The sequence below is a fragment of the Moschus berezovskii genome, chromosome 17 (assembly GCF_049115385.1).
Source record: "Moschus berezovskii isolate FMDL1 chromosome 17, NW_MosBer_1.0, whole genome shotgun sequence".
Taxonomy (NCBI): Eukaryota; Metazoa; Chordata; class Mammalia; order Artiodactyla; family Moschidae; genus Moschus; species Moschus berezovskii.
In genome coordinates, this window is record NC_142476.1 from 27230113 (window position 1) to 27252554 (window position 22442).

The 22442-nt window shown below is 43.0% G+C and overlaps 1 protein-coding gene and 1 non-coding gene across 2 annotated transcripts in view; one reads left to right on the forward strand and one right to left on the reverse strand.

Moving 5' to 3' along the window:
• The window catches only part of RGL1 (ral guanine nucleotide dissociation stimulator like 1), a 136431-nt gene that overhangs the window by 66922 nt on the left and 47067 nt on the right, over window positions 1–22442 (reverse strand). The window contains exons 3-4 of the mRNA XM_055419115.2: window positions 21898–22106; window positions 5638–5715 (exon numbers count right to left, since the gene is read on the reverse strand). Of these exons, the coding sequence (XP_055275090.1) occupies window positions 5638–5715; window positions 21898–22106 (287 nt within the window). The remainder of the gene's footprint in view (window positions 1–5637; window positions 5716–21897; window positions 22107–22442) is intronic.
• Window positions 2562–2664, forward strand: LOC129551843 (U6 spliceosomal RNA). Its single transcript, XR_008685155.2, has one exon. It is a non-coding gene; the product is annotated as a U6 spliceosomal RNA (small nuclear RNA).

The window sequence follows — 22442 nt, forward strand, 5'->3', positions numbered from 1 at the left end:
GATCCCCAGGTTGGGAAGATCCTGGAGGAGGCAATGGCAACCCACTCCAGTATTCTTGCCTGGGGAATCCCATGGACAGAGGAGCCTGGGGGGTGGAGCTGGGGGTTCTAGGCATCATCAAACTTGAAAGAATCTCAGAACACTCATTTTTCAGGTAAAGAGGCTGAAACTGAGAGGCGAAGTGAACAGGTCAAACGTGTGGCAGGAGGCAGTGGCGGATGAGGACCTGAATCTGAGGCCTCCAGTCTCGTTCCCGGGGCCTGTCACCTTCTGTGAGCCTGGCTCCACAGCCTCCTCAGCACTGGATTCACTCAGTTATAAGAAGAGACATGAGGGACTTCCCTGGTGGTCCAGTAGTTAAGACTGCGCACTTCCACCACAAGCGGCACGGTTCAATCCCTCATCAGGGAACTAAGACCCCACATGCCATGTGACCAAAATAAAAATAAAAAATGGCACAGATTTATTATTGCATACTTTTAAAAAAAAATAAGGGACATGAATAAATAAATTTCCAGACAAGTGTGGCATTATTTTTACATAATAAAATAATATGGATATTTCAGTTCAGTTCAGTTCAGTCGCTCAGTCGTGTCCGACTCTCCGTGATCTGTAGATATCCATAAATAAAGGCAGTTTTCACTTGAGGACTACAGCCTCCTCGCTGTGCAGCAGGGTCTCTTACCTAGGCAATACTGATATTTAGGGTGTTCATTGGAAGGACTGATGCTAAAACTGAAACTCCAATACTTTGGCCACCTCATGCGACGAGTTGACTCAATGGAAAAGAGTCTGATACTAGGAGGGATTGGAGGTGGGAGGAGATGGGGACGACAGAGAATGAGATGGCTGGTTGGCATCACCAACTCGATGGACATGAGTTTGAGTGAATTCCGGGAGTTGGTGATGGACAGGGAGGCCTGGCCTGCTGTGGTTCATGGGGTCGCAAAGAGTCGGACATGACTGAGCGACTGAACTGAATTCTTTACTGTAGAGGGGAAAGAGGGCTGTCTTGTGCATGGCAGCATGTTTTGAAATAGTCCTGGCCTTTGCCCACTAGAGGCCAGAGCATCTCCCCACCAAGTTGAGACAACCCCAAATTTTCCAGATATTGCCAAATGTCCTCTGGGGGCAAAACTCCCCCACTGAGAACTGCCATATAGCTGTATCTCCCGCACATCAATCAGCCATTGGGACATCTTCAGTCACTGCTAACAAGTCAGCTGCCACAGCTCTGAAATAATCAAGGAACTTTCCATGTGTTACAAGCGGAATCAAGTAGCTGCTTCTCTTGAATTCATCCCAAAGAGACAAAGCAGGGAGGTTATCGAGTTATAGAAATGAACAGACGGGTAGCATGTGAAAAACAGAACAAAAAGAGAATGCTAAAGTGAGATGAAAAATAATGAAAGGAGAAGTGGACAGGCGGGGGCTGATGGGGGAGAAGCAATAAGAAAGACAGAAGAAAGGGAAACGGAAAGAAGAGGTCAGCAGAGAGAAGGGATTTTCACATTCCGGTATTTGTAAGACAGAGTGACCCATTATATGAAAAAGTGGCATATTTTCGTCAGGCATAATTTTTTTAAAAGGCAACTCAGTCTGAGGAAGAGGGTCAAGAACTTTCTACCAATTCACTGTGAGGCTTTAGGAAAAGACCATTGTCCCCGGATGATGGACCCCTCAGGGGAGCTCTCTGTGAAAGCTCTTTGTTAAGGCCTCATAGGCTTAAAACTGTAAAGCCCTTTAAAACAGCTTATCCTGGAGTCTCACCCACGGTTACTGTTCCTGGTGTACAATGAATCCAAATGAAGGTTTATAATAGGCCTTTAAAAGCCTGAGCATGACTCTTCACATCCAGGGTACAAATCAATTTTCTTTAACTGCTACTTCCCAGAAACCTATTTCATCTCAAAACACCCCCTGGGAAACAGAAAAGCTCTGGATAGTTTTCATATTGTTACTCTCCTCAGAGCATTCAGGTGGCTAGTTAAATGGTAGCTCTGGATGCGATTCCAAAATACATAGACAACAACATGCTCATTTCTGAATCTGGTCACAGGTCAAAGTTACATCTGATAAGCTAGCCACTCAATTTGTACAGTATCTCTTCTTTCACATATGTTTTAAAGCACTCATTATAAAAACATTCCTTTTTTAAAAATTATTTCCATAGGTTTTCATGGTCAACCAAAATTAGCAGTAACAAAACCCCTCTAATCCTGCGATCCTCAAACTTTACTAAAAGACGTAGAAATCACTTGAGGATCTTGTTAGAATAGATTTTAATCTAGATCTGGGGCAAGGCCTAAGATTCCGCATTCCTAACAAGTTCTCAGACGATGCTGAGATGGCTGTTCCATGAACCACACTTTGAGTAAGAAGGCTGTCAAGTCTCATGTGGGACTAACCATTGAATCTACTAAGAGTCTTCCATGCATATCAGTGAACAGGGAAATACGCGTGGATGAGAAGTGGAGAGCACGTGGTCATGAAGGATTTAGGGCTAGGCAGTGGCTTTTGGACTGGGCACAACAATGACACAATAAAGAAATACAAAAGGAGTGCTCGCTTCGGCAGCACATACATTAAAATTGGAATGATAAGGAGATTAGCATAGCCCCTGCCAAGGATGACACGCAAATCTGTGAAGTGTTCCATATTTTGGGGAGGGGATATATGTATACCTATGGCTGATTCACATTGAGGTTTGACAGAAAACAACAAAATTCTGTAAAGCAATTATCCTTCAATAAAAAATAATTAAAAAAAAAAAAGAAATACAAGAGAAAAAAAAAATCCATCTCCTCAACTTACCTATCTGATTATACTGCTTCCCTGCTGCAAAAACTTTAGGGCTGACTGCCCACTTAACCAGGGAAAGTCCAAACTCTCTAGTGAGAAGTTCAACCCTTTCATGATAGCTTCAGCTCAACTACCCTCACCCAGCATGTACACAGTGAAGCAGCTACCCCGATTCTGGGTTGCTCCCCCAAATGTCATGCATACAACACTGCCCTGATTTGGTCCCACTGCCCCCTCTTCCTAAATGGTTCTACTATCCATATATTCACCCTCCTTCAAAGCATGCTTCAGATGTCATCTCTTCAGGCTTCTTTGGTGGTCCAGTGGTTAAGAATCTGCCTTGGAAGGCAAGGGACACTGGTTCAATCCCTGGTCCGGGAAGATCTCACCTGCTGTGGGGCAACTAAGCCCATGATGCGCCACAACTGCTGAGCCCACGCTCCAGAGCCCATGGTCCTAACAAGAGAAGCCACCAGAGTAAGAAGTCCATATGCCTCAACTAGAGAGGAGCTTCCACTCACTGTAACTAGAGAACACCTGCGTGCAGCAACAAAGATCCAGCACAGCCAAAAATAAATATTAGAAAAAAAAAGTCACCTCTTCCAAGAAGCATCCCCAAGCCTTCTAGGAATAAGGTAATTAGTTCTACTCACCACACCCTGCACTCGGCATTCAAACACCTACACTGGTGTGTTTGGTTTTCTGGAAGGTATGGCCCAACCAATACCTGAACCCTAACTCAAGAGTCAAAAGAATACCCAGTTTTCTCATCTTTCCATCCCTGGCTCCTAGAGGAGTCCATCATCCAACCCTCTGAAGAATTAAAAATTCCATCGGATTACCTCCCCGGTCTTTTGATCCTAAAATGAAACCATGAGTGATTTCGGCACCCTGGCATATAGCCATCTGCTCAAGAACCCTGGTGGCTCAGCTGGTAAAGAATCTGCCTGCAAGGCAGGAGACCTGGGTTCGATCCCCGGGTTGGGAAGATCCCCTGGAGGAGAGCATGACAACCCATTCTAGTATTTTCGCCTGGAGAATCCCCATGGACAGAGGAGCCTGGTGGGCTAGAGTCCATGGGGTCACAAAGAGCTGGACACGACTGAGCAACTAAGCACAACAATAACAACTCAAGTGCCTCATTGCTTCAGCAGCCTGTACCCCTGAGTCATGGATTTTTCTTCAGTGGCGGCCAGATCATTCTCATCAGCATAAACTCTCTTTGTTGTTAAAAAACAAACACACAGCAAAAAGACCATGCCTTGCCCTCTTCCTCCACCCCATTTTTCTGTTCCCCTTTACAACAAAACTCCCAAGGGGACTTAGTATACTTGCCCTCCCCACTCCTTCCCCTTCTATCCCGTCTTGACCCACATCTCCATTCCCACCAAAACTGCACTTGCCAAGGGTGCCAAAGACCGAAGTGGGGCAGAAGCAGGAGTCACTTCCCAGACCCCTCTCACCTGATGTCTGGACAGCATTAGACACAGCTGGTCACTCTCCCTCTGAAACCCCTTTTGCACTTATCTTCTGGAACACAGCTTCCTTCTTCTCCGTGCCCATGCCTGTTCCTTTCCAGTCTCCTCTGCTGGACCCTCCACTTCCCTAACTGGATCAGTCTTTGGACTTTTCCCTGCTCCATCTACCCTTCATCTCTACGAGGTCATATCCGGCCCCATAGCTTTAAACGCCATGTATAAACTAAGGATGCCCAAATGTCTACCAGTCCAGACTTCTCCCTGGAAACTAGACTCACCCAATTACCTCAAAATCAACACAGCTGAGATGAAATTATTGCCGCAAGCTCCCCTCTAAGCCAGCTCCTCCCAGCAGACTCCTTGTCTCGGGAAGCCAGGGCTCTGGTCTATCAGGCGCTCACACACAACCCGTGGAGGTGTCCGTGCCCGCTCTGTCTCACATGCTGCACCCGCTGCATCTGTACATCCTGTCAGCAACACCTCCGAGAGCTCTGCAGAGGCTGTTACTACTACCCGCTGTTACTCCTACGACAAGGATGGCTGCTGTTATTACTCAAGTCTGTGCTGCCATCACCCCGTGCCTGAACCCGTGAAAGGGTCCTAACCAGGCTCCTCGCGGCCACTCTTGCCCCATCCCCAGTGTCAGGGTCTACTTTCCACACAGAGCCAGAGCAGGTCTTTTAAATATAAGGCAGGCCATAGCACTATTCTCCTAAAACCTTCTAAGTCTTTCTTATATCCCTTAGAATAAAATTCAACATGCTTCCCCAGGCCCTCGAGTCCACATGTGACAAGGGGCCCCGCGACCCTCCGGATCTCCTGCCCCGGCACTTGCCACTTCCTTCACGCGGCGGCAGCCTTGTCTACCTCCTGACATTTTCTTGAACACTGTTCCCACCACAGGGTCTCTTCCATAGTCTCCCTTTCTGGACATTCACAAGGCCTTGCCTGCACCATATTCAGGTTTCTGCTCCAATGTGTCTGGATCAGACAAGAAAGCCCTTTTCTGATTCATTGGAAGCTAGCCCTCTTGCCCTACTTTATTTATTTTGTGTGGGTTCTCTGTCTCTCTCTCTACTACAACATAACCTTCGTAAGAGCTGGGACTTACTTATTTTGTTATAGCTGCATCGCGTAGCACAGGGCCTAGCAAACAGTGGGTGATCAATACATTTTTACTGGATGAATAAATGAATATCATTTTAGATGGCCAAAAAATAATTCTATGACTTTATGCATTATGGAAAAAAAACAGTGACAACATTCCAAAGGAATCTTAAAACTCTACTAAATTATAGTCTTTTAAGATAATAAGTCCTGACAGAGAGTTTGTAATGCAGAGGAGAGGCACACTCACTTCCTGATCACCGTCTTGGACTCTGATGAACTTTGACCTCCATCTTCTTCACAGTTTGGGCTTGTCAGGTTCCCATACCTTTATAGATAAAAACAAACACACAAATATGTAAACATAAAACACAGATGGTGGTGCTGGAAAGCAATTCTATTCCATCTCAACTACAAGATAACAGTTACACTTTTCAGGAGTATTTAAGGAAAGTAACATTTGTGAAATAGAATCCAAAAATGATACTGTATTTTTGACATTTAATGTGTATATATGTATATATATACAAATATATGTGTGTGTGTGTATATATATATATACATTTTCCATATATAAATGCAGAATTTGTATCTGCATGCATATACACACACACATATATTTACTCCAACAGAAAAGTGATTTAACGATGAATCACACTACTTAAAACTTTCTCTTACTACTGAACATTTCTTTGAATATTTTAGATGAACTTGGGCTTTTCCTCTTAGCAAGAGAATCAGTCATTACATGAGGCACAGATGGGAGATTCCTCCTGAGTTCTGGAGCATCAACCCCTCACCCCTGCCCCTCTGTGTATCCACTGAAGGAACATGTGGCTTTGCTTGCTCAGCCTTCATGCCTGCACCACATGTGGGCACAAGCTGATCACCCCGTGCTCTGCTTAAGAGTCTGGTCTCCTTGAGGATAAGTGCTATTGAAGAAGCGTTATGGGAATGATTCTGAACCCTCAGGTTAGGCTGAGATAGAGACAAGGGCTGAAGAACAGAATCCTCATGTCTCAACAACCATGAGAGCAGCAGTGTGTACACTGAGGCTGGTCTAGGCTTCCCCAGCCACTGGGGGAGGGGGACACAAGGGCACAAAGCAACCAGTGCTTACATTTTAAAATCTCTCTCATTACAGACTCAAAACTTGCTCAATAATTGCTCAGTCCTTAGTCACACTGTTAGATGTCCTTCCAACTCCATAGGTAATGCAAGTCTATTTCATACAGAAATATCATGTTTCATTTGGCTCAGAATATACATTTAGTAAATTCACTTCAAATTCTTAGGGAGTAGCCTACGTTATGGAGAAGGAAATGGCAACCCACTCCAGTGTTCTTGCCTGGAGAATCCCAGGGTCGGCAGAGCCTGGTCGGCTGCCATCTATGGGGTCGCACAGAGTCGGACACGACTTAGCAGCAGGAGCAGCAGCAGCAGCAGCAGCCTACGTTATTCACTTAGAACATGTAGACTATTTCTGCAGTTTCTTTTCACACCAGTGGCGCATTCAGAGATTCCTTGGAGTTGCACAAGCTGGCGATCTGTCCCAAAGTTTTGGTAACAGAAATTCTATAACTGGCAGGGTTTACATTTTTAAAGAGCACATTTTTGTCTTCCAGTAATGGGATTAAGGGCCCCAGGACCCTTATGGTTCCTTGTTCTGAGGATTTACAAATCCTTTAAAACATAAAAGCCCGCCATCTGGTTTGACCGAATGCCAGTCCATCTGGTCTCCCCATCGCCCTATCCCGGGAGGTTCCAGTGCACGCCCTCAGGCTTCAGCCTCCCCCCGCCTCCCTTCCACCTGCTCCTTTCTCGAGCTCATCAGCCTTATGGACTTCTTGGCCTCCCAAAGATATTTTCCACTGGCCTCCGCCCTCCCTGTTCCTCTTCATTCTGCACCTGTTATTTAGAGGCTTCCAGGGCTACCCTTTACTTTCCCTGAGATAAGAACCGGGCAGATTAAGACTCATGCAGGCCCCCCGTGAGCAAGGCAGGGCTGGGGAATGAGGTTCCTAGTAAGTAAACAGAGCGGGATTTCTTGGCTCGCTCTCTTTGGCCACCATCATAGTGAACCCTGTCCTCATGTTCCCTCACAACAGACTCTGCGGTTTATTTAAGTAGGAAAGATGAGGCGAGTGCAGTGAAGTGGGGGCCGGGCGTGCCACGCCACCCCTTGGACCACAGTGACCCATCAACTCTTGCCCGCCAGCCCTCAGTGGCTAAATGTGGGATTTTGTTTTCGTCACAGTCTGTGTTCCTTCGTTAATTCTCTTTCTGGTTATCCTGGAAGCACTGCACCAACTAGAAGCTCTGAGAGATAGAAATAAAAGGACAGAAAAGACTTTACAAGGGAAAGATACACATTCTCTAGCTCCTGATATTCTTTCCAATGATGTTTACACTAAAAATCCCCTGACCTTCCTATTCCATGTCTTTACTTAATTGTCTCATATTCAGCTGCTCTTTCTCTACAGTTTGCAGACCCAGAACTGAAAGGGTGGTTGGGATAACATGACACCCATCACAGTCCTGTTCCCAGAGGACGCCACAGGTGCAGTCAGATGGTGTCATGGACTAAGCAACTGACAATGGTGAGCGAAGTTCTCTTTCTTTAGTGAACCTGGTACCATCTGCTCAGAAGAACACTCAGATGCTCCTCCCCGCCTGCAGAGAATCTAGAGGCTCATAATCGGGGCCAGCATGATTGGTTGGTAAAAACTCGGAGACCAATGAGAACCATCGATAACAAGCCTCACATGTGTTGGCACACACGGTCCAGGTACTTGGGCTCAAAGGCTACAGATTCCCTAACTCTTCTCTGCCCAACCCACCAGGAAATCCTTTCAGTTCTGCCTTTATAACATATACTGAATCCTAGCACTTCTCATCACTTCCACTCTGGCTCACAATGCTGCCATCTTCGGCTGAGATCAATGCAACAAACACTTAACTCCTCTCCTGGCTTCTGCCAAGTGATGCTGTTCATGTCACTGCTTGGCTCAGAACCCTCCCCCAGCTGCCACTCTTCCCCACTCTGAGAAAAGTGGCCTGTCTGCCAAGGCCCTAAGTGACCTGCCCCTTGATACCTATGACCACATTTCCTACACTCATTCACTCCCCGTTGACCTCACTGGCTCCTCCCCACATCAGGCATCTTCCTGCCTAAGAATCTCTGCACTTGCTGTCAACTGATTCCCAGGCCCACTCCAATGGCGCACTCCCTGGGTTCCTACAGGCCTTTACGCCAATGTCACTTTATCAGTGAGGCCTTCCCTGACCATCCTATGTAAAAGAAACACTAACAGCACTGCTTTATTTTCTCCCACAACCTTTAATACCTTCCAGCATACTATACAATTAATATAGTTATTATGTTAACTGTTCGTTAGAACATAAACCCCATGAGAGCAGGACTTCTGTCTCTTTAGAGCTTAAAACAGTGCCTAGCACCAATAGGAATGTTGATGACTATTTCTAGCAAGGTTCCCTAAGCAGACATGAAAATGAACTTCCTAACAACTAGGTTCAAATTTGTCTCTATAAAGGCATCATGTGACTTTTACTTATACCCATGTCTTAACCTGTCTGTGCCTTCATTTCTAACAATTTAGGAATATAAAAAAGCTTTAGGATAGCTGAGATCATTACAGAAAAATCTAAAATTAAAATGTAAAAGAAGTAAATAAGATCTTAAAGCTGATATCTTGAAGGCATAAACAGTATAAAATGTAAATAATGTATATATAGAGTTTTACAGAGGAGACCTTTAGAAGCAAGATAAAATTAAAAAGCCTACAATCCACTGGAATTTAACTGGGGAGGGGTAATTATTTGCCCCTGCACCTTTCTTATCATTAAGGAGAATTAAATCTTACAGAAAAGAAACTAGACCAGCATTGGAAATAAGATCTTTTTAATGTTCAAGCCAGGTCATTTGAGAGTTAAGAGTTAGTTTTATGAGATTAAGAGTGTTTCGTTGATGTTTCCTGGACCCTCTCATAGCTTCCCATCAAAAACCAAAGTCAAGTTCAATTCATTTACTCCAGGGGAGTAAATAAAGTGTGTGTGTGTGTGTGTATTTAATTAATGAGTAGCTACAGACAAACCTGGCAACAATGTCACCTCCAATTTCTGCAAAACCTCCCTAAGATTTAAGATCAAAGCTCCAATCTCTTAAGAAGGCTTACCATTGAGAAACTGCCCTTCTTTAAATGGTAATTCAAAACACTTAAATTAAAATACAAATTATCAGGATAACTTCTGACATGGTTTTCTCTATAGTCACAAGGCAAAAGAAAGAATTGCGGATGTCTTCTAAAGTATACATTATTTACTGTTACCTAAAAATGACTAGAAAAAGAAAAAAAAACTCATGCTTAACTGGTTGCTAATATTTAAACAGGAAATCGTTATTTCCAAGGGGGATGGATGTATTGTTTGGAGCCTACACGGGCAGAAAAAAATGTTGAATATGTGTTTGAAAGGAGGACCAGGGACACCTGTGGTTCAGAGAAATCTTAAGATAAAGCTTAACCCCAGGACAGCCCTTCTGGTGGGGCAACGGGGGTGGCTTTCTAACCTCTACTCCCTAACAGAAGAGTCTCAGCAACGTCAGACCAGGATGGGGATAATCCTAAAGAACATTTCAGGCTCCACTTGATTATGGCAAGCGATCCCTTGATAACAGCAGTTAATAATTACTGAGAGCTCACTACAGGCCAGGCACTGTGCTAAAGCACATTACATGGATTGTTTCATTTGGATGGATGGATTATCTCATGATTATCCTGTATGGGGCTTCCCTGGTGGCTCAGACAGTAAAGAATCCACCTGCAATGCAGGAGACCTGGGTTCAATCCCTGGGTTGTGAAGATCCCCTGGAGGAGGGCATGGCAACCCACTCCAGTGTTCTGGCTTAGAGAATCTCCATGGACAGGGGAGCCTTGCAGGCTAGAGTCCATGGGATCGCAAAGAGTCAGACACGACTGAGCGACTAAGCACATAATCCTATATGGTAGAATTCTTCTTCTTCTTCTTCTTCCTATTTAATGAATAAGAAAATAAGGCCCAGAGAGCTTAAGCCATTTTCCCTTGAAGACACAGCTAATCAGTAAAGTAAGGACTTGAACCTTGACAGTCAGGCTCTAGAGCCCAGCCTCTGAGCCACCAACCTATCACACAAAGCACAGTCATTTTGTTTATTTATTTTATGTGTCCCTCCACCGAGTGATAAACTCTTGGGTTTTTCACTTAATCATTCTTTTTTTTTCACTCATATAGTCCTCATTATTTATTAAAGCTTATGTTCGGGTACTATTCTGGGCACTATTCACAGCAGTGAACTAACCCCAGCCCTGGTTTTCATGGGGGTGGGGGGTGTGGGGAGGTAGATAAACAATAAACTAGTGATTAGTGAATATATAATAGTCGGATGGTGAAAAGTGCAATGGAGAAAAAAAAAAAAGCTAAAGGTGCTCAGACGTGACTGGAGAGCCTGCGGTGGCAGCTTTCTTGAGTGCCCAGGCAGGCCCCATGTGAACATGGCTATGAACTAAAATCTTTCAAGGGCCAGGGAGCAGGCCACAGAGATCTCCAGGAACGGAACCTTCCAAGAGGAGGAGAGAGTCTACGCAAATGCCCTGGGGCAGTGGCGGGACAATGTGCTTAAGAAACGTCAAGAAGGCCAGTGAGACGGAGCAGAAGAGATGAAGCAGGAACAGAGAAGGAGGTGAGTGTGGAGGCGGCGGGGGCAGGCCCCGAGGGCAGGCCCCGAGGGCCAAGCCGGCCACAGTCAGGGATTTCATTTCACCTTTTCTCTCACTTACTGGTACCTGCCCTGAGCCTGGAGGAGAGCCTGCGCTTGGGGGACACTCACTAAACACTGGCTAAGTGAATTAAATCATGCCCTCGACTACCACGAATAAAAGAGTGGGAGGGGAGGGCAGGAGAGGGCAGAAGCCACTTACTGGGGATGATGAGAGAGCAGAGAGCAGGAAGTCAGGGCAGGGAGACCGCACAGGAAGCCACTGATTCAGGGACCTCTGGGGGCCTTTGCTTTTCTCAAGCCCAGCCTGGGAACATCTGAGGCATTTTTTTTTTAAACTGACCCACAAGAACACAGGTCAGGTATGAGGAAAATGTTCAGAAGCTGACCTTGAGTCAGGATAATGACACGGAGAAATAGCCTGCAGATGTTGGGAATACCAAGTGAGGCCTCAGTGAGGGCTGTGGACTGTGTACCACAGAGCGGCTGGTGGGGGGATGTTTCTAATCACCCTGAGTAATATCCTCCATGGTGGGCACCTCTCCACTCAAGCGTGGCCCGACTGCTGGGTCACGGCCACCAAGCCTACCTTGGAAAGGTCTTATTACCATCATGAAGCCAGTTATTCAAGGAGAAGACAAAGGTCTGAGACAATAAGGTAAAAACTCCTTGTTCTTGGAAGAGGACAGTGATGCTGGACAGGGAACCAGGCAGCGTGCATTCACACACAAGGTCCGGTCCTTGAGGCAAAGTTTTCCTGTGATTAGAAAAAGCCAGAAGACCCAGAAAGAGCCTCAGTCCTCCCCTCTGGGTCTTTGCTGTGAAGGGCCCTCCATCTTCCTTGCCCTTCGATTCACCACCATATCTTCATGTTAGTCCCTGAGAGTTAAGGCAACATTAACAGCACAAAGAACTTAATATTTCTGTTCCACTTGACACTTAGGAAACACGGCAAAAATTCTCTTTGACAATAATATCTTCACCCCCAGCCCTGACCCATAATTGTCTGAATGGGAGACCAAGAGAAAAAAAAAAAATCAAAGACTTTATAATCCCTATTCTGCCAGGGGAAGAAAATGAAAAGGTGTCTCTTGCTAGAACTTGATTCTCATTCACACATCAAGTCTTTTCTCAAGTCTGATGGTTTCTTGGGGTTTTTCCATTCCAAGGCCTGGCAGACCATTTCTCTTCTCTGGCCCATTTGTTGCCCCCAGAGAGCCCGGGGGCTTCTCAGTGCCTCCTCCTTCCACCTGTGGTTGGTAACCGCTCTAAACCATCAGCTGCAGATCCGTCTTGCTAGCACGCTACAGCCGCCACGGCTACAAGGAAGGTTGGAAGTTTGATCAAAGAAACAGGTTAGGACTGGGGGCAAGGGGCAGGCAGCACCCAGACAACCACAGAATCTGTACAAGTCAGGAGTTTCCCTAGGTTTAAGATGAATTAATACATTACTAGCAACTCAGTGCCAGGCTGTGGCTCAGCCCGTGTGCCTAGGGCCTGTGCTCCGCAACAAGAGAAGCCACCGCAATGAGAAGCCCATGCACCGCAATGAAGAGAAGCCCCTGCTCACCACAGCTAGAGAGAGCCCGAGCACAGCATCAAAGATCTGGCACAGTCATAAATAAAATAAATAAAATTGTTAAAAGTCAATCACTTTCCTATATGCCAGGAATAAACGAGTGAAATTTGAAACTAAAAACATACTCCTTTTACATCAGTACTGCCACAAAATTAAAATACTTAGGTATGAATTCAAAATATATATACATGGTCTATATAAGGAAAACTATGAAACTCTGATGAAAGGTATCAAAGAACTACTACATAATGGGAGAGAGATTCCATGTTCATAGGAAGACTCAGTATTGTCAAGACGGTTCTTCCCAACTCATCTGTAGGTTCAGTGCAATCACAATCAAACTCCCAGCAAGTTATTTTGTGGATTTTGACAAACTGATTCTAAAGTTTATATGGAGATGCAAAAGAACTACAGAAAAGACAGCTCAGTACTGAAGAAGAACAAAGTCAGAGGGCTGATGCTGTCTGACTTCAAGACTTGCTATAATGCTACAGTAGTCAAGACAGTGGAGTATTAATGAAAATATAGACAAACAGATCAACTGAATAAAAAGTTCAGAAATAGACTTGCACAAACACAGTCAATTGGTCTTTGACAAAGGAGCTAAGGCAACATAGTGGAGCAAAGGCAGTCTTTTCAGAAGATGATGGATGATGGAACAAGACACTGATGTGCAAAACAATGAATCTAGACAAACACCTTTCACATTTCAAAAATCAACTCAAAACAGATCAGAGACCTAAAATGTAAAACATAAAGCTATTAAACTTCTAGGGAAAAAACATATGAGAAAACCTAGATGACCTGGAGTATGATAATGATCTTTCAGATATAAGACCAAAGTCACAAATCATAAAAAAAACTTGATAAACTAGACTTCATTAAAACTAAAACCCTCTGCTCCACAAAAGATGGTATCAAGAGAATGAGAAGACAAGCCACAGTCTTAAAAGAAAACATTTGCAAAAGCCCCATCTGATAAAGTACCGTTATTCAAAATACACAAAGAACTCTGAAAATTCAACAATAAGAAAACAAACAACAGAATTTTAAAAATGGGCAAAAGACCTGAAAAGACACCTTACCAAAGAAAATACACAGATGACAAGTCCAAATATGAAAAAATGTTCACTATCGTTTGCCAATAGGGAACTACAAATTAAAACTGCGATGAGATACCATCACACACCTGTTAGAACGGCCAAAATCTGAAACACGGACACCACCGAATGCTCTCAAGACGTGGAGCAACAGGGATTCTCATTCTCTGCTCATGAGACCACAAAACGGCGCAGAAACTCTGGAAAACAGTTCAGTAGTTTCTGACAAAGCCAAATATACTTTCCTCATACGATCCAAAATTCTTGCTCCCTGGTATTTACCCAAAGGGGCTGAAAACTTATGTCTACACAAAAACCTGCACGTGGATGTTTACAGCACCTTTACTCATAATTGCCAAAACTCAGATGCAACCAAGATGTTCTTCAGTAATTTTGCTGTTGTCAAGTCACTCAGTCATATCCAACTCTTTGCGACCCCAAGGCCTGTAGCATGCTAGGCCTCCCTGTCCTTCACTATCCCCCGGAGTTTGCTCAAATTCAGGTCCATTGGGTCGATGATCCCATCCAATCAAGTTGTTCTCTGCTGCTCCCTTCTCTTCCTGCCTTGCATCTTTCCCAGCATCAGGGAGTGGGTAAGTAAACTATAGGTCCAATCAGATAGCGGAATGTTATTCAGCACTAAAAAGAAATGAGATATCAAGCTACGAAAAAACATAAAGGACCCTTAATTGTGTGCTACTAAGTGAAAGAAGCAAATCTGAAAAGGCTACACACTGTATGACTCCAACAATACAACATTCTGAAAAAGGCAAAAACTACAGGTGGCACTAGTGGTAAAGAACTTGTCTGCCAATGCAGGATATGTCAGAGATGCAGGTTTGACCCCTGGGTCAGGAAGAGCCCCTGGAGAAGGAAATGGCAACTCGCTCCAGTATTCTTGCCTGGAAATTTCCATGGACAGAAGAGCCTGGGGTCGCATGGACAGTCCATGGGGTCGCAAAGAGTTGGACACGACTGAGCAGACACACATACATACATACATACAGAGATAGTAAAAAGATCAGTGATTGACAGGGATCAGGGGAGAGGGGGAACGATGAACAGACAGACCACAGAGGATTTTTTAAGGCAGCAAAACTATTCTGTAAGATATCATGATGATGGATAGGTATCATTATACATTTGTCCAAATCCATAAAATGCACAATACCAAGAGTGAATTCTAATGTAAACTATGGACTTTGGGTGATAATAATGTGTCAGTGGGGCCTCTCTGGTGGCTCAGATGGCAAAGAATCCACCTGCAGTGTGGGAGACCTGGGTTTGATCCCTGAGTTGGGAAGATCTCTTGGAGGAGGGCATGGCAACCCACTCCAGTATTCTTGCCTGGAGAATCGCCATGGACAGAGGAGCCTGGTGGGCTACAGTCCGTGGTGTTGCAAAGAGTCAGACACGACTGAACAACTAAGCACACACACTATGTCAGTGATTGTAGTAAGTGTACTATTCTGGTGGAGAATGTCGATAGTAGGGGCATGCATGGGTGCAAAAGATATATGGGAAATCTCTGTACTTTCCACTTAATTCTGCTGTGAAACTAAACCTTCTCTGAAAATAGTCTATTTTTTTTAACTGAAGTACAGTTGATTTACAGTGTTGTGCCAGTCTCTGCTGTATAACAAAGTGACTCAATTTTACACATACACACATTTTTTAAGATATTCTTTTCCACTTTATGGTTAAGCCCAGGAGACTGGATACAGTTCCCTGTCCTATACAGTGGGACCTTGCTGTTTATCCATTCTAAATGTAATAGTTTGCATCTACCAACCCCAAACTCCCAGTGGATCGCTCTTCCTCCCCCGTGGCAACCACAGTCTGATCTCTTTGTCCGTGAGTATGTTTCTGTTTTGCATACAGGTTCATTTTAGATTCCACATGTAAATGGTACCATATAGCATGAAAAGAAATGAAAGGGAAACCTATTTGGTGGCACTTCTGATGAAATCTACAGAAATAAATGAAATGTTTTCAAGTCTTATATTGATCACTTTCTCTCTGCTGTGGAGGAACTGGTTTCATTGGTCAGGGAGTTCCATTCTTGCTGGTTGTTGGTGCATCAGCTTTTACATAGGAAGGCGTGACTACTCCATGTGTCATAAAGTATGGATTTAAGATTACTATCCGCATAGTAGTGATTTATTTGCATAAGTCCTCCCGAGCTGCTGCACCTGCTATACCCCTACCCTCCAAGAAGAGTTATCTTTAGGAAGTAGTAGATTCAGGTCAGAGGGTTTGGCCGAGTACATCGAACAGAAATACTCCCGATACACGGTCCCTATGAGTAGGGACCTTGACAGCCCATGACCTATCGAACAACATAATATCACTGCCAACATCAAGTTTTGTTTTGATAACACCCTCCTCTCCCATTCCATCCTCTTTTACTGTCTCTGTCACAGAACCTAGCTCTACCTCCCGAGGACAGTATCGGTTTTAATTTAATTATACACATTTATGTGTACGCTTATTTAAGTTACTCTCAGCCATTAAGCATGAAGAAGACAGGAGTCATGACTGGTTTGTCTACTATTATATGCACAGCACCTAGGACAGTACACAGTAGATATTAAAACACCTGATAAATCTTATTTCAGTGGATGAATGAAAAGGAGCATGGATGTTCAACTGAGCTGCTCACAACTTTGTGAAGGAAGTATCCCTCAGGAAACGCAATTGCTAAGGAAAATCAACTGAGATAATAGAGAAAGTGATAAGAGCTATATACCCAAATCATCCCTTTCTTTAGAAGTGACATTAACATTTTCAAATGACATATAAGGTGATCTGGTATGCTTGGAAAGAGCTTCCAAGTCAGGAAGAGATAGGTTTTTATTCCAGCTCTGCTTCTTGCTGACTGAAAGCTTCTGAGCCTCAGTCTTCTCATTAAATACACGCAGGTAACGATCAATGAACTAAATAAGATAAAGTCTGAAAAAGCATGGCAATCAAACAGAGGAAGAAGAAATAAGTTCAAAGACCCACTGAATTAGTCTCCTCTCTGGTGACCTAAGCCAGCAAACCCAAGTCAGATTGGTCTTAAAAGCACAGTGTTTATGGGATGGCCATTCAAAGGGTGAAGCCATTCAACCTTTATCCTCCAGAATCACCCCTGGGACAATTCACTCAAAATGAAGGGGCGATTCAGATCATTACTCAGTCCTTTTCAGACTGTGACCTGAGTGCCATTAGCAGCTTAGCAAAAGTTTCTGGAGACCTAATTCACGCCATTTCTCTTGTCTTTAGCAGTCTGCTCATTTCTGATAGCAGAGAAAGAAAGAATGACCAAGAAAGAACCTACAAGTACCAAATGTGACAGCTGTTTGAAGAAAAATCTAGATGTCTGTATAGACATTTCATGGTTCTCAGTGAGGATCACTAGCTGAAGTAGGTTTCTCCCTAAATTTGAGGTTGGGTGTTTTCAGTAGCATTTAACTTACTGTTTTTAATGGTATGGTGGGAAGAAAACATATTTTTAAGTGAAACGTATGTTTAAAGTTGAAGTGAAAGTAAACGTGTTAGTCGCTCAGTCATGTGCAACTCTTTGTGAGCCCATGGACTGTAGCCCACCAGGCTCTTCTGTACATGGAATTCTCCAGGCAAGAATACTGGAGTGGGTTGCCATGCCCTCCTCCAGGGGATCTTCCCAACCCAGGAACTGAACCCATGTCTCCTGCACTGAAGGAAGAATACCATCTGAGCCCCAGAGCCCAAACACAAACAGCTAAATCACACTCGAAAACTTTCTTAGGTTAAAAGAAAGCCAATGAGCCTTAGAATTAACTCTTAGCCACAGTGAGAAGCACGGAAAACAGCATTTCTTGTCAACTGCTGATCACCCCTACGGAAGCATAAGGCACACACAAGGAATTAGCCATATATGACAGCAAACCACTGTCCAATGGTCAATCACAAAGGCTCATATTAGTAGAATGAAACAAAAAAACTATCACAAATATTTTTAAATCACAGAAAGCAAACAGTTCCATATGATAAAAGCCACATGACTGGAAGTCTTAAGAAAAATCAAAGTTTGGTTTCAAATACGCTTTTCTCTGGAGGGAAATAAATACTGCGGCATCTGCCTTCAATCTATTCTGGACTGGTTAGGATTAGCACATCCTATAATAACTTTTCTGTGTTAATTTCACAAAGGATAAGTAATCTATTTTAAGAATCCAAGAGAAATCTTTTTTTAAAAAAACAAAGCAGAACACCAGAGACCCATAAACAAGTTGACCACAATTTACTAATAAGAAAACAGTTTATCCAGCTTATCTTCAGAAAAGGTAAATTTATGCAACTTAGTTGCTTACCTCCCAATTACAGACATTAAAATCCCCAACAACCAATTTAAGATCCCAATGTCTCATAGAATCTGCATTTTGGTTAAAATCAGAGATTAACATTTGGCCACAGGATATGAGTGAGTAGGAAATAGTGAGGAAGAAACATTCATGAAGTTTGTATATACACGGACAAGTCCAAAGTCTGCAGAGGAAGCAAAATGAGTAGGATATATTTCTCTGAACTTCTGTAGAACATGTTAGAGTTTCATTTTTATATCATCTTAAGCAGTTGTCTACTTGTTTTCTAAGTGTAATTATCTTCTGCGATAAAATATTGTCAGGGTGGATCCATGTTTTGCAGGGCTACCTGATGTCATTTGAGGGGTCTTCTCTAAGCAAAAGAATATAAATTGTGAATATCAATTATGTAAAGGGTACTCCCAGTGAGGGGCCCTAAAGGTTAAACACCACAGCTTCACAGTAAATTCATCACAAGGGTGAGAACTTACCAAGTCTCCTATTTCTGCTTCGTCCATATGGTGTCTTGCAGAGCATGGGGTATTTTAAAGACATTTCAATACGTGTTGATTCCACTCATGTCAGAATCAAAGGATCTGACTATGAGATTAAATTCAAGGTCAAACCTTGGCCCACCTATATGGTTCAAGATATATCTTAACTCTTCATTCAGTTATACCTTAAATGATAGTTTGAATTAAATGTAATTTCAATTCATGTTGATTCTGTTATTTAACAACTGGCATAATATTTTAACAATCCAAAAATGTCTACGGACTATGACAGGAAAACAAACAGAAGATTTTTAAAAATCAACAGATAAAAGCTGGATGTACATGAGTCATAGACTAAACACTCTAGTTCCTGTGTGTATGTCCACTATTTATGAGGAGCAGCTGGAATTCATGTGCACTCCTTCACGGACGATAGACATCTGTGGTCTATTATCAGTAGAGTTACCCCATAAGCAGAAGAGGTTACCAGTTCCAAAGAAAACTTGTAGGAGTTTTTGATGTGTTGACCTGTTTCCTCATACTGCCTGCCAACAGTTAGCATAATGCATCCTCTTTATAAATACAGAACAGAGGAAAGAAAATGCATATAATTCTTCAGGTTCTATTTATAGGTGTGAAGCTAACAATTATGAGACTATGAAAGAAATGACTCACTAATCCCACAGGTTTATATGCCAGGCTTAATATTTTAATTACTGCTGTATAAAAAAACCTAAAGAACTTCCCACTGATGTCGAAGTCCAAAGCTGTCTAGGCTTTATTATGCACTGATCCAGTTAAGACATTTTGTGGATGTTCCTGAATGTGAACATAAGAACATCCATTGATCTGAGTGATTTCACTCTATATGTATCTAGGAAGAAAATATCTTGAGAAAAACTCACTGTTATCAATACCTTATTCACATCATAACAGAATTAGATTATTAAAGGCCTTTCTTAAGACTGATAAATGACTGCATCAAAAGAATTTTTAATGTCTTCATAAAAAAGAATATTTACAAACAACTTTTAAAACCAAAGAACAAACGAGAAAAAAATATATTTCCAACAAATATAAGCAAAAAATGTGGGGGCCTCCCTAGCGGTCCAGTGGTTAAGACTCCAAGCTGCCAGTGCAGGAGGCACGGGTATGATCCCTGGTTGGGGAACTAAGATTTCAATGCTGTGCAGCTTGGATTAAAAATATATATATATGTGTGTGTGTGTGTATATATATATATACACATTTTAAGAAACCTAATTTTGTTATTAAAGAGTTATAATTAGATGATCAATAATTAGGTAACAATAATCCAAAATAAAAATAAATAAAAGATATGAAAATAGAGTTCACACACAAAAAACCACAAATGACCAATAAGTATTTCAAAACAAGCTAAACCTCACTCATAAATGTTAAGAAACATAAATATAAAAACACTGAGCTCCTTTTCAACTTGGACAGATGACAGCAGAGATGGTTTCAATGATGGAGATGAAAATACTATTCACAGTTGGCCAGAGGACAGGGAAAGCAAAGGGACCCTCATTCGCTGTGGACAGGAGAGTGGTTGGCACAACTTTCCGAAGGGCAATCTAGCAACATCGTTCATGTTTTAAAGTGCTTATATATTTTGGGGACTTCCCTGGTGGTCCAGTGGCTGAGACTGCGGGCTGCCAAGCGTGGGGCCTGGATTCAATCCCTGTCAGGGAACTAGATCTCACACGCCACAACTAAAAACGATCTTGCATGGTGCAATGAAGATGAAAGATCTGGAGTGCCTTACTAAGGCTCCTCTGTCTATGGGATTTCCCAGGCAAGAATACTGGAGTAGGTTGCATTCCCTTCTCCAGGGGATCTTCCCAACCCAGGGATCAAACCCGAGTCTCCTGCATTACAGGCAGATTCTCTACCATCTCACCACCAGGGAAGCCCTACTAAGACCCAGTGCAACCAAATAAATAAAGATAAATATATATTTTTTAAATGCTCATATATTTTGACCCATCAGTCACTCTTCTGTGAAATTATCCTACAGAATTCTCAGACAAGTATTAATACTTAGGAAATATATACTCACAGTCACTCTTTGTAGCACTGCTCAAAAGTTTAAAAACAAATTAAACTAGAGAGCGCTTAACTGTAAATCCATAGGACTTCCCAGGTGTCTCAGTGGTAAAGAATTCACCTGCCAATGCAGGAGACACCGGTTCTATCCCTGGGTCAGGAAGATGCCCTGGAGGAGGAGATCGCAACCCACTCCAGTATTCCTGCCTGGAAGATTCCAAGGATGGAGGAGCCTGGTGGCTGCGGTCCATAGGATCACAAAGACTTGGGCACAACTGATTGGGCACACACACAGAACATTCTATCAAATAAATACCGTAAAGTCACTAAAAAGAATACAGTATCTACCTACATGTGCTGACTTTAAAATAACAATAACATATTTCTTGAGCTTTCAATATCCCAGCCACTGTTCTATACTCTTTACATATGTTAAAGACTTTACTGAGTTAAAAAAAAATCTCCAAGATACAGATAAGTAAAAAAAGAAAGCTGCAGAATACACTGTGTACTGTGGTTCTATTCATACTATAAATATATATAAATATCATACATAAATACAAAATATATAAACATACATTTATATACACCCAGAAAAGCTTGAGAATAATACAAAAGGAATAGTTTACAGTTATTACCTAGGAAGAATAGGCCTGGGAATGGGACTTAGGTAAACAGAAATTTGGCGTTTTTTTACTTTTTTTTTCAGAATTTTCTGAATTGTTTGAACTTTCTTACTACATACATGAATTACTTCTATTTTTAAAGCATTCATATCTGCCATCTACCTAGTGGGGAGGACTTTCGGACACAATGGGAGAAGGAGAGGGTGGGATGATTTGAGAGAACAGCACTGAAACACATACATTACCATGTGTAAAATAGACAGCCAGTGGAAATCTGATGTATGATGCAGGCACCCAAAACCGGTGCTCTGTGACAGCCTGGAGGGATGGGGTGGACAGCATGCTGGCAGGGGGGTTCAGGAGAGAGGGGACACACATATGCCTATGGTCAATTCCTGCTGATGTATGGCAGTGGCCATCACAATATTGTAAAGTAATTATCTTCCAATTAAAATAAAATTTTTAAAAAAGAACTTCATGCCTTCACTCTGCAAACAGCCTGACATTTCTGTCACCTCTCACACCCCTTCAGATTCTTACCTGTCCAGCAGCAGCTCCAGCACTTCTTTAGTGGAGGCAAAGCCTCGGTACGTTGACAGGAAGATGCTGATATATGTAAAGTCATTGTCCCCAAAAGCCGTCAGCAGGTTCTCCACGAGCTTCTCTAAGGTGCCAGCTTTTATGGTCCTGATCTTACACGTCTCATACTGACTGACTGTGTGTCCCGGAGGCAGCTGGTCCCCTTCAACCTGTACGATAAACTCAAGATTATGATCAGGAGAAACGACTCCCAAAAGGAAGAGTGAAAACACTGAGCTGGATGGAGTGTGGCCTGTCATGCTTTCCCCTGCTCTTATTTAACTTCCCTACCAGTCCAGAAAGGCTGACTTCACTCCTCTCACCTGTGAGTGCAGTAGCATGGGATGGTGGTCGGGGTACCGGGGAGGCACCTGCTTGTGATCCCACAAGCAGAGGGATTACTTCATCATTTGCTTCTGCTCACTTCCCTATCAGGAACTATGTTGCTGGCATATTCTGTCAAAAATGTTTTCTATGACTACGGGATTGAGTTGAGCAAATGCTAT